General features: G+C 39.9%; 1 protein-coding gene across 1 annotated transcript; it reads left to right on the forward strand.

The window, feature by feature from the left end:
* The first annotated feature begins 499 nt into the window (after positions 1-499).
* On the forward strand, positions 500-11,312 carry LOC309688148 (extracellular calcium-sensing receptor-like). Its single transcript, XM_082503622.1, has 7 exons — positions 500-772; positions 871-1,160; positions 1,273-1,568; positions 7,969-8,174; positions 9,836-10,057; positions 10,143-10,266; positions 10,358-11,312. Exons 1-7 carry the CDS (start codon positions 512-514, stop codon positions 11,260-11,262), a joined length of 2,304 nt encoding a protein of 767 aa, XP_082359748.1. The 5' UTR covers positions 500-511; the 3' UTR covers positions 11,263-11,312.
* Positions 11,313-12,282: the final 970 nt, after the last annotated feature.

The following is a 12,282-nucleotide window of genomic DNA, read 5'->3' on the forward strand; positions in this document are numbered from 1 at the left end:
GGTGGTGATTTTTCCCTTCACGTCTACATGAACACAGTTTACAGTGACTACACCAGCATGCCTGAGCCTGCAAAATGCAAAGGAAGGTTAGTAAGTAAGAAGTTCAGTAATGGGAAGAAGAAGGTGCTAAAAACATGTTGGACTGTATGAGGAGAGAAATGTTTTCATGTGTGTTATGTTCTATGGAACTACATTGATTCTGTGTAGTGTTAAAAAATGTAAAAAAAAAAAAAAAAAAAAGGGTCATTTATTCTTTATAAAAAAATTGTTGTATTTTCAAAACAGAAATTATACAATATGTTAAATAACAGTTTTATACAGGAAATATAGGAAAGGAATTATATTTAAAAGGAAATAAAAAGACTTTAATTTGTTTAAATTATCCTGTTGTTGATTTTTTCTTTATTTTATTTTTGTAACATTTAACTTAAACTAAATCTACAGTGTATATGCTAACAGTGACACAACTATTTGCAGCCTTTTCACCAGTGAACTGCAATCATCGCGTGCAATGGTTTTTGCCATAGAAGAGATTAACAACAGTACAGAGCTGCTGCCCGGAATCAGGCTCGGGTATCAGATATATGACTCATGTGGATCAGTGCCTGTAGCAGTGCACATGGCATTTCAGTTTCTAAATAGCTTCGACCCTGTGTTTTCCATGGATAACAATTGCTCACATTCTGGTATGGTGATGGCTGTTGTTGGTGGCTCGGGGTCTACAGAATCCATCAGTTTGTCAAAAGTCATCAGGTCCTTTAACATTCCCCAGGTAAATGTTTTCAATTTCTGTCAATTTTTGTATTTAAAATATGTATGTGCATGATATTTGATTTTGCGGTGTGTGATGTTTTATTTAATTTGGTTTAGGTTAGCCACTTTTCAACATGCGCATGCTTGTCTGACAAGCAGCAGTACCCAAATTTCTTCAGAACAATTCCCAGTGACCAGTTCCAAGCTGAAGCAATGGCCAAGCTGGTAAAACACTTTGGCTGGACTTGGATAGGTGCTGTTCGATCAGATTCGGATTATGGAAATAATGGCATGGCTTCATTTCTAAAAGCAGCAAAGAAAGAGGGGATCTGTGTGGAATACTCTCTTTCTTTCCATCGAACATACCCACATAGCAGAATTCAGAAAGTAGCAGATGTTATCCGCAGGTGTCCTCATCACAGATATTTATTCTGCAAATATTAGTTTTACTGTCTAAATTAAAAATTTTCATACATTTACATTTTAAAATGCTTCTAATGCACAATATTGTCTGTCAAGGTCTACAGCCATGGTTGTTGTGGCACTTCTCTCTTTGGGGGACATGAGGGCACTTTTGGAGGAGCTATCACATCAGCATTCCCCACCCCGCCAGTGGATAGGCAGTGAATCATGGGTAACCAACCCAGAATTAACGAGGTTTAGTTTCTGTGCTGGGGCCATTGGATTTGGGATTCCGAAGTCTAGAATCCTAGGTCTCAGAGACTTCCTGCTGAATCTGTCCCCCTCACAAGTGGCTTCTTCTCAAATACTTACTGAGTTCTGGGAGGATGCATTTAACTGCACACTGACCAAAAGTAAGACATTTTTCTTGGTTTAAATTATCTGATCAACTGCTGATGTTACAAAGTCTGATGTTGCTTCATGGGCTGACCTACTTTCATTGAAAAGTTATTAATCATGACCAAGTGTGAGGAGAAAATACAGGTGTAACTCGAAAAATAAGAATATTATGCAAAAGTTTATTTATATCAGTAATTCAACTTAAAAGGTGAACGTAATATAAGATTTAGACTTACTGCATGCAAAGTGAAAAATTTCACACCTTTATTTGTTTTAAGTTTGATTATTATGACTTACACCTTATGAAAACCCAAAATTCAAAAGCTCAGAAAATTAGGATATGGTGAAAAAGGTTCAATATTGTAGGCTCAAAGTGTTAATGTCTAATCAGCTAATTAATTCAAAACAGCTGCAAAGGGTTCCTGAGCCTTTATCTCTCAGTCTGGTTCAGTAGGAATCCCATTTATGGGGAAGACTGCTGACCTACTTGAATGTTCCCAAAGAGCTGTATCAAAACACATTAATAGAAAGTTATGTGTAAGGGAAAAGCATGGAAGAAAATGGTGCACAAACAACAGGGATGACCACAGCCTGGAGAGGATTGTCAGGAAAAAGGCCATTCAAAAGTGTTAGTTAGTTAGTAAGAGTTAGTGCATCAAGAGCCTGGACATGGGCTTCAAATGTCGTATTCCTCTTGTCAAGCTGCTCCTGAACAACAGATGTCAGAAGCGTCTTACTTGGGCTAAAGAAAAAAAGAACTGGTCTGTTGCTCAGTGGTTCCTCTTTTCTGATGAGAGGAAATCTTTTCATCTGAGGCTGTGCTGAGGCTTTTATTTTTACACTGTTCCTGCAGCAGGGCCTCAAGGGTGGTCCAAACCTCTTCTCGCTCTCCTCCTTGCAAGACACTTTAAATCCTTAAAGTGTGGCCAAGCACAGTAGCTATCTTGAGCCACAGGTGGTTGAGGGTAGCTACACATTGTGCAGGTAGCCTTGAATTTCACCATGTAGTTTGAGTCATCATCGGAGACCTCCATGGTGTGATGCAGGTGGCAGAAAACAGATAAACCCCTGAACATGAGACATATGTCTCTGCTCTAAGAAGCTCAGTCACAAACCTGTAGTAGACAGTTCAAGAAAGTAATTATTAATCTACACAATAACTGTCAAATATCCGGTCTTTAAGTGATGATGTGATGAATCCTCCTTCCGGGCCCAAACTACCCTGCGTTTAATAAGGCTTTTGTGTTTTTAACATGTTTTAATGCTTTGTGTCTGGTTCTATTCATTCTCAAAAAGCCCCTAAAATCAGCGAGGGCGACAGCCAGTCGCCTTCTCTCGGTTTTTATTAGCGCTATTCATTTTAAAGCTCAGTTTTTAAAACCTTACTGTTGTAGACAGTGTTATTGTTAATGTATGTTTGGGGGCGTTGCACGCCGGAACCTTCAGAGGTTTTTCAGGGTTTTCCCTATCGGAATGTTATGTGAGAAACAGTTTCCTATATGTGTTGTGAGTGTTGTGACTACCTGTGGTTGTTTCTAAAAGTGGTCAGTAAACGTCCTAAAAGTGGCACCTGAGTTTTTGAGCATTTTTATCCTGAGGTTATAACACTTATGATGCAACTACAGCCCAGCCCATGCAGCAGTATATTAATGACTAATGAATTAATGAACAATCGAGAATCCTCACGGCAACTTTTATCGAGTGGAAAGAAGTTAGCGTTCATCCTCCACCTTCACTGTTTATATTATGCTAACATAGCTGTGTCGCTAGCTATCACTTAGCTCATTGTTATATATCAGTTATATATCAGCTAGCCAAACTAAAGTAACCCTACAAACGCCACTGCTGTTTACTTTTCTGTCTTCATTTATGTCAGAAGTGATAGCAGAGCTGTACATCTTAATTTGTTTCAGAAATCTCTCAGTCAGGACAGGCTATATTATATTTAGATGGAAGCTAGCGAGCTAACTCCTTGCTAATTTCTAACTCCGTTAAGTTTAATAAATTCCGTTTTCATGGATGCCTGGATGTTTAACTTAATTGCTACACCTGGTAGAGCAGCCACACTGATCTTTTTATTACAGATGAAAGAATTTAGACACTTTTTAACTCTCAGTGATGCCGCAGGCTTATGGACATGCAGCAGAGTTTGGGACCAGACACGGCTAATGAGGTCAGACTTAAAGAACGAATAGAGCTTTTTGAAGAAACAGTAACAAAAAGTTAAAAAATAGTTTAATTTACTTGCATGGCTCAAGGACAGTCGCTAGCTTTTGGAGTTTTACCAGCTCTGATGGAGTTATAATGACTAGCTTGTGCTTTTGTTTGGCTGTTGCCCCAGTCTTGTTTGCTCTTGGTGTAGTTCCTCCATATTAGCAGGGCTGTCTATAAGGCGTCTAATTTTTCTTGCTTTTCAGTGTCATAAAGCTGTTGAATTTTACTTGAAATAGTCTTTTGGCAGAGCAGTTGGAAGTTGGATCACCTGACGCTAAGTGTAGTACATTTTCTAACCCCCTATCTTCTACCACTGATAGTGGGTTACAGTCCAGAGCAATCAATTTTGCAAGAGAATTTGTAAATTTGTCCAATGTTGACTTACTAATTTTAGTCCTTAAGTTAGTCATTTCATCAAGTTTGGGCTGCCATTACCTTTTGTTGGTACTCAGACTGCTAGCAACATGTTTTGCATTTAGATGGTAATGGAAAGTTGAAGTGCTTCTGTGGTATGCAAACTCCATTTTTCACAGTTTGCACAAAGCCACACTTTCATCAAGCCTTCCATTGGGTAGTCTTTTGAAATTAAACTTGCCTCCAATCATTCCTAGCAATGCACTTTCTTCTGATTCTGATGTGTGCATCAGTGTAATCGATATACCAGAAAATTGTGCATTGACAAAAGTTAGCCTTTGCCTGGAATGCAAACTGCAATTAAATACATAATTTTTTTAGTACATTGTTTTTTTCAAATTAATTAATTGCAATTAATGCTCCTAGTTTTTATATAACCAATTCAAAGTACTTATAGAACAATCAGGTAATAAGATAACACGCAAATTATTTTTGCTACTCCAAAAAAATATTTCTGTCCACTCTAACATAAAGGAGAACATCACAAGCCTGATACCTGCAGGCCTGAAAGCAGGAGGTGTATCACCCCTCATGTCTTCAAATCAAATCAAATCAAATCACTTTTATTGTCACATCACATGTGCAGGCACACTGGCACAGCACATGCGAGTGAAATTCTTGTGTGCGAGCCCCACAAGCAACAGAGATGTGCAAACACAACAACACAAACGAGCAAAATACAAGAATGGCCAACCTGAAACTAATAAATATATGTACAATATATAATAGTGTATGCATTTCTGGATGTGTATACTAAATATTTTCCTACGTGTGTGTGTGTGTGTACACATTTTTACAAATTAAATAGTAAAAAAAAAAAAAAAAAAAAAAAAAAATAATAATAATAATAATAAAATATATAAAATATACAGAGTTGAATATGTGCAAATATGTTGCCTCTTCGACCTGGAGGCAACGTTTACATTGCAAGCGGCCTTTGGTGGCGTTTTGGCAGTAACTGCAATATTCAGCAGTTGCCTCATTGTTCAACACACTGCACAACACACTTACTACACATTCCTAACATGCCTAACATACCTAGACCCGGTTTGTAGAGTACGCTTGGGGAGTGTGATTGTGTGTACAGCGTTTCTTTATGTCTGTCTCCACGTTGGTTGAGTGTGGAGTGAGTGCATATGAGAGCATGAGGGTGGGAATGGATGTTTGTGTCTGTGTGTGCCTGTATGTCTGTGTCTATATGTCAGGTTGGGTATCAGACGCCACCTCTCTGGGGACATCTCAGGCCCTCCAAGGTTTGGAGGCCTATCTCCACCCACCACCACTTCCCCTGCCGGTGGCGGACTCCCTCAGGTGTCGGTGTGTTGGTGGTTCTTTGTGTCTGGGGGTGGGCGTCCGGGTACACACCGGCTCACTCCTTGGCGGCCGCTTGTCGGGGCCTGGGGCCTGGGGCTCGCTCGGGCCCCTTTGGAGGTGGGGTGCCCCCGGCCTCTCGGCCTAGGGCTCGGTCACTCAGGCGCAGCTGGGGGCCGGCGGAGCTCACGGGCGCGTCACTGCAACCCCCCCTGGCTTCTGCTCCGCGGCTGCTGAGTGAGCCCTCATCTGGGACTCTCCTCAGCTCTTACTGGAACAGTGGCGCGGCTGCCCCTCTGTTGGTCTTCCATGGTCTCTTGTGTTCTGGGGGCCTCTGGATGTCTGGAGTTTTGATCTCCTCCATACCCGCTTCACACCCTGGAGGACGGGGCTGTGGCCCCCCCACACTCCCTAGCAGATCATTACATGGAGAAACCTTTGGAATGCAAGCATGCTGATCCACACAGGTATGCACACATGGGTATTCACAGACGCGGACTAAAGCTTTCTTGGCTGCTGCCTCAAAGCACACTGTGCGCTGTCTATCTTGCGTGCTGCACAATATCGTTTATTACTTAGTAAATACTAATATCTATGACTAGCTAGTTTATTGTGATGGTGCTTTGTTTTCTCTATTATTATGTTGCTCTTTGTTGTTTGCTGTCTCCTCTGTTTGTTTGTTTGTTTGTTTGTTTGTTTGTTTGTTTTTTTTTTCTCCATACAGGTGACCCAGGAGTTTTTTTTTTTCTCTCTTCCCCCCCCTTCTCACCGTCTCTTCTCCCCTTGGGTTTTCTTTCTTTCCCTCCCCCTCTCTCTCTCATTCATTCCCCCTGTCCTATTTAAAAAAAAAAAAAAAAAAAAAAAAAAAAAAATGACAAAGGATGAACTGAAGCTCTGCCATCACGTAATGTCGCATACTGCTGTTTCTGATGTCATTTAAAAAAAAAAAACAAAAAAAAAAAAAAAAAAACATGCCAATCTCTTACATCTCAAAACTCGCTCTCTCTCTCTCTCTCTTTCTTTCAGCTGTTTTCCCCCTCTTCCTAAACAACCAAAGCCATTTTGCCATATCATCTTCTGAGTGGTCGATATGGCACATTTTTCCATCTATATGAAAAAGGTGTTTTTTCTTTTCTTTCTTTTTTTGATCGCAAGAAGAGACTGCTTTTGAGCGCTTTCCTTAGAAAACACTGTTTTTACCGTTTCTTTCTGCAGTAAACATGACAACAATATTCAGGAAAAAGACATTGTGTGTATTTGTTATTGTAACTCTGGTTTTATGTGGCCTATTAACACAATTTAAAAACTGGTACATACTTTGAAGTTCACACTTTTAAAACAAAAATTGGAGGCTCAGGGTTGACATAGCATCTTGTTGCTGTGTCATCTTAAATTGGTCATGTGTAGTTTGATTCATCATCGGATACCTTCATGATGATATAGAGCAGTGGTTCCCAAACTTTTTTTGCTGGGCCCCCCTTTGTTTTACAAAAAAAATATTCGCCCCACTCCCGCGCGCCCACGCACAATCACATCCTCCAACCACACACACCCATATTTTGCTCCATTGCGGTTTATTTCACACCTCAAACATTTAGTAAACAATTAAGCAAATACAAGTAATCTGCAGGTAGTAAGAAAATAAACTACTAACTCTTTTACGCTGCGTCCGCACGTACACGGGTGATTTTGAAAACGCAGCTGTTTCGTCCACACGTAAACGGCGTTTGGAATCACCGAAAACGGAGATTTTTAAAAACTCCTTTTTTGGGTTTATGTGTGGACGAGGAATACAGAGTTCGTCACACAACGTTAAAGGTATGTGCCTTTTTCCACGTCACGCTGTGCGCCACGTTATTGTTTACAGGAGATAAATTGCAGAACGGCAGATAGTCAGATTAACAGTATTTTGTCTCTATCTTCAGGCTTTACACACTTACATTTACACATGCAGTTACTGTCCCTCTATTTAGAAAGGCAGAGGCGTCACGGTGTAATTATGTTACATGTAGTTGTTTTTTTTTTCTGTGTAATAATATTCAACATTGCTATCAATACATTTTTCAAAATATGCCTCTCTGTGCAAAATGGGTTTAAAAACATGAACAACTGTGGGATATATATATATATATATATATATATATATATATATATATATATATATATATATATATATATATATATATATCTAAGACTCTTAGATAACTTTGAAATGTTAATCTTTGGTTTATTTCAGTGTTTTATTTGTTCCTCAGTCCGTGCTCACATTCTCGGCAAGCGAGTATGGACTTGCGTACTTGAGAATTGAGAAAGGGCCATGGTAAACTAGGATTATTTTCCATTTTTTATTTTATTTATTTTAACCTTTTAGAAATATGTTTCATGTTACCAACATAATTTGCAACATTTATAAAGAGAACACAGTTGAGATCTAGTTCAACGTTGACATCTGCTCTGTCTTTTTGTGATTTTTAGATGCCACTGCAAAGAAGAAAGTATGTGATGGAAATGAAGACATACAGAATCTTCAAAACCAGTACACTGACACATCACAGCTCAGAGTTACTAACATGGTGTACAAGGCCATGTATGCAGTAGCACATGCCATCCATAATGCAGTGTGCAAGGAAATAAATGGCACTGCAAAGTGTGACAAGTTAACCAAGTTAGAGTCCAAACAGGTCAGAAGAAATAAATATGTTGATGCCAGTGTCTTTCATCAACTGCAATATGAGTTGATATGTAATCAGTGTTCCCTCTAAGCTGCGCGCGTGCGCAATTGTGCACTGCTGGCACGGTCTCTGCGCAGAAAAAAATCTGCATTGCGTAAACAATTCTAACCTGAATTGAAATTAAAGTAAATACTTTAACAATTCTGTTTTGCAGTGTTAGTCAGTAAGTGACTGGCTGCTCCTGTATGGGATTAGAACGATGCCACCTTATCCCATAGCGCAGCTAATCACGCGACTCACATTCGTATATACGCAGCTAATCAAAGTCGTTGACAGGCTATGACAGCGTCCTTATGTGCCGGTGTTTTAGCTAGCAAAACGGTGTGGCTGACAGTGTGGAGTGAATCCACGTTAATGACAACGTGTACAACCATTGGAGATGTGAGCGGGACAGACGGAACAATTGACGGAAAAAGTGTGGACTTATATACCAGTATATACCAGTTTTAAATTGTGTTGATAGGCCAGTTATGATAAAAATATATGCAATGTTTGGTTTTCTTCCTGAATATTATCGTTGTTTATATTTACTGCAGGAAGAAACGGTACAAACAGCGTTTTATAAGGAAAACGATCGAAAGCACTCTCCACCTGTGAGCAAAGATGAAACCAAAACACCCCCCACCCTTTCCTATTGGTGGAAAAATGTACCATGTCGACCAATCAAATCATGGCATGTAGTGTTAAGAAACGGGAGGAAGTTTTAGGAGTGACGGCGGTGTTTTGAGAAGTGAGAGATTTGCAACGTTGGGACGCAAATCTTGTGTAGTTAGTGTGTAGTGTAGTCAATAGTTTTGTTGTGTGTGTCAGAACAATGAGGCGACTGCTGAATGTTACAGGTGTTACAGCAGTGATACATCTCCTGTTGTCAGGTCTGCAGGTATCAGGCTGTTGTTCTCCTTTATCTCATAGTGGACAGAAATAATTTTTTGGAGTGGCACAAATAATTTGTGTGGCATCAAATTTGTTGCAGAACAGCTGATTGTTCTGTAAATATTTTGAAATGTTTGTCTAAAAAAATGCCTTGGCTGCATGTTTAGGTAAACAGCTGCAAAAAACTTTGTTGTTTGCAAAACTCAGTAACTTTTTTGAAGAAGTAACTATATAATTAATTGCCCAACATTGGTCTTTATATACTGTATATTGCAGACAGAGAGTTACAGGAATCTCTCCCAGACCACAGACTCATAATAAAAGTCAGAGCTCTATTTAAAAAAAAAGAAAGAAAGTTGTGTTTATAAATTGGAGTTCAAGTTATTTTTACTTCCAATAGTGTTAACATACTACACAGGTCATGAACAAGATTTTTTAAAATTTCAATGTAAGTGGGCTAAAGCACTTAATTAAAAGTAGTCTAACATAAATATAAATGCTGTTATTGGATTATTTTAATAAACCATGTAACTTGGATGGATTCGATGATGGCGTGGCCACAGTGCTCACGTCTACTGTTGCTCACAGTGGTCCAAGGGACCGCTCAGGGAGTTTGCGTGTTCGCTCAGACACATGAAAGATTAGAGGGAACATTGTATGTAATATTAATATTTGTTATTGAAATAGTGCATTTTTTTTCCTTTCCCCTCCCATTATACCTAATTTCATCTTTTCAGATTTTAATTGAGCTGAAGAACGTAAATTTTTCCCGAAATGGCTATGATGTGTCATTTGACGCTAATGGGGATCCTGTGGCTATTTATGAACTGGTTAACTGGCAGAAAAATGAAAAGGGCGCAACTGACATGGTGACTGTAGGGCTGTATGATGCATCACGGCCCGTGGGCCAGGAATTCCAGATCGACAAAAACATTACCTGGATGGAGGGTAGCATGAAAGTAAGCATTCAAACTTTACTAAACAATGATTACAGCTGCATAGTAAATATTTACATGTATTCTCCAACATTTATGTCTTTGACAGGTGCCAGTGTCAGTGTGCACGGACAGTTGTCCTCCAGGAACTCGTAAAGTGTTGCAGAAAGGAAAACCCATCTGCTGCTATGACTGTACAGCATGTCCTGAGGGGGAGATCAGTAATAGCACAGGTAAAGAGAAATGATTGCCATGCATTTAAAATGTTTCATTGTGTATATATGAAAATCAAGAAAATTTTGTATTTATGTGTTTTTTATCCAGATTCGACTGATTGTTTACCTTGTCAAAAAGAATTCTGGCCTAACGCAAAGAGAGACACTTGCATCCCTAAGCCTGTAGAGTATCTTTCCTTTCAAGACCTCCTAGGAATTATCCTGGCTACATTCTCAGTTGTGGGTGCCTGTCTGACCATCGTAATTGCAGCTGTATTCTTTTGTCACAGGAAAACTCCAATTGTCAGGGCCAACAACTCTGAGCTGAGCTTCCTGCTGCTCATCTCACTGGCTCTGTGTTTCTTATGTTCATTAACTTTCATTGGAGCACCATCTGAGTGGTCCTGCATGCTGCGTCACACTGCATTTGGGATCACCTTTGTGCTCTGTATCTCCTGTGTACTTGGGAAGACTATAGTGGTTTTAATGGCTTTTAAATCGACACTTCCAGGTAGTAATGTGATGAAATGGTTTGGCCCTCCACAACAAAGAATGACTGTTGTGTCTTTCACCTTTCTTCAAGTTTTAATATGTACTGTTTGGTTGGTAGTGAGCCCTCCCTTTCCAATAAAAAATCTAACCACGTACAAGGAGAAAATCATATTGGAATGTGCATTAGGCTCTGCTGCTGGCTTCTGGGCTGTGCTTGGATACTTAGGCATACTTGCTGCCTTTTGCTTTGTTTTAGCAGTCTTAGCCCGCAAATTACCTGATAATTTCAATGAAGCCAAGCTTATCACCTTCAGCATGTTGATATTTTGTACTGTCTGGATCACATTTATCCCAGCATATGTCAGCTCCCCTGGGAAATTCACTGTAGTTGTGGAGATTTTTGCAATTCTGGCCTCCAGCTTTGGGCTAATAATGTGTATATTTGCTCCCAAGTGTTTTATCATATTGTTCAAGCCTGAGAAGAACACTAAGAAATATTTAATGAACAAAAATCAATCATAGTATATCAGAGCTTCTAGTACTTGCAATTATTGTACAAATTCAATGCAAAAACAAAACTTTTCAATTTTTTTTTATTTCAAAAATCTCTTTATTTATAACTTTTTTCTGTTAAATAGCTTCAAATTTTACTTTTAAAGATAAACTTTTTAAAGTTATTATTTTTTATTTATTTTTTGGTTTATTTTAATCCAATAATATTTAATTTGGAGTAAAGTAAATAAACAGAAAATCACCTTTCACAATAACACTACATGATTCCGAGTTATTTTTCAATAGTTTTCAATTCCCCCAAGCCCCCACCAGAGAATTGGAACTCAACAAAAAGAACCGGCCTTCAAAATTTCAGCATTCCATTATACTCAGTAATAAAAAAAACATCCACCATCAATCCATTTTCTTCCGCTGTATCTGGGGCTGTGGGGGCAGCAGCCGAAGTAGAGAAGCCCAGATTTCCCTCTCCCTAGCCACCTCCTTGAGCTTGTCCAGGGGAACACCAAGGCGTTCCCAGGCCAGCCGAGAGATATATCCAGCATATCCTGGGTCTGCCCCGGGGCCTCCTCCCGGTGGGACATGCCCGGAACACCTCACCCAGGAGTCATCCTTGTCAGGCGCCTGAACCACCTCAACTGGCTCCTTTCGATGTGAAGGAGCAAGGGCTCTTCTCTAAGCCCCTCCTCAATGGCTGAACTTCTCACCCTATCTCTAAGGGAGAGGCCAGCCACCCTTCGGAGGAAGCTCATTTCCGCCGCTTGTATCCACAATCTCGTTCTTTCGGTCACTACCCACAGCTTGTGACCATAGGTGAGGGTAGGGATGTAGATCGACCGGTAAACCGCTTTTACGCTCAGCTCTCTCTTCACCATGATGGACTGGTGCAGTGTCAGCATCACTACAGCCACACCACCAATCTGTCTGTCGATCTCTGGCTCCCTTCTCCCATGACCCGTGAACAAGACCCCAAGATACTTAAAATCCTCCACTTGGAGCAGGAACTTGTCTCCAACCCAGAGTGGGCACTCC

Source organism: Aulonocara stuartgranti (genome assembly GCF_965226115.1).
Source record: "Aulonocara stuartgranti genome assembly, chromosome: 14".
NCBI classification, from domain to species: domain Eukaryota; kingdom Metazoa; phylum Chordata; class Actinopteri; order Cichliformes; family Cichlidae; genus Aulonocara; species Aulonocara stuartgranti.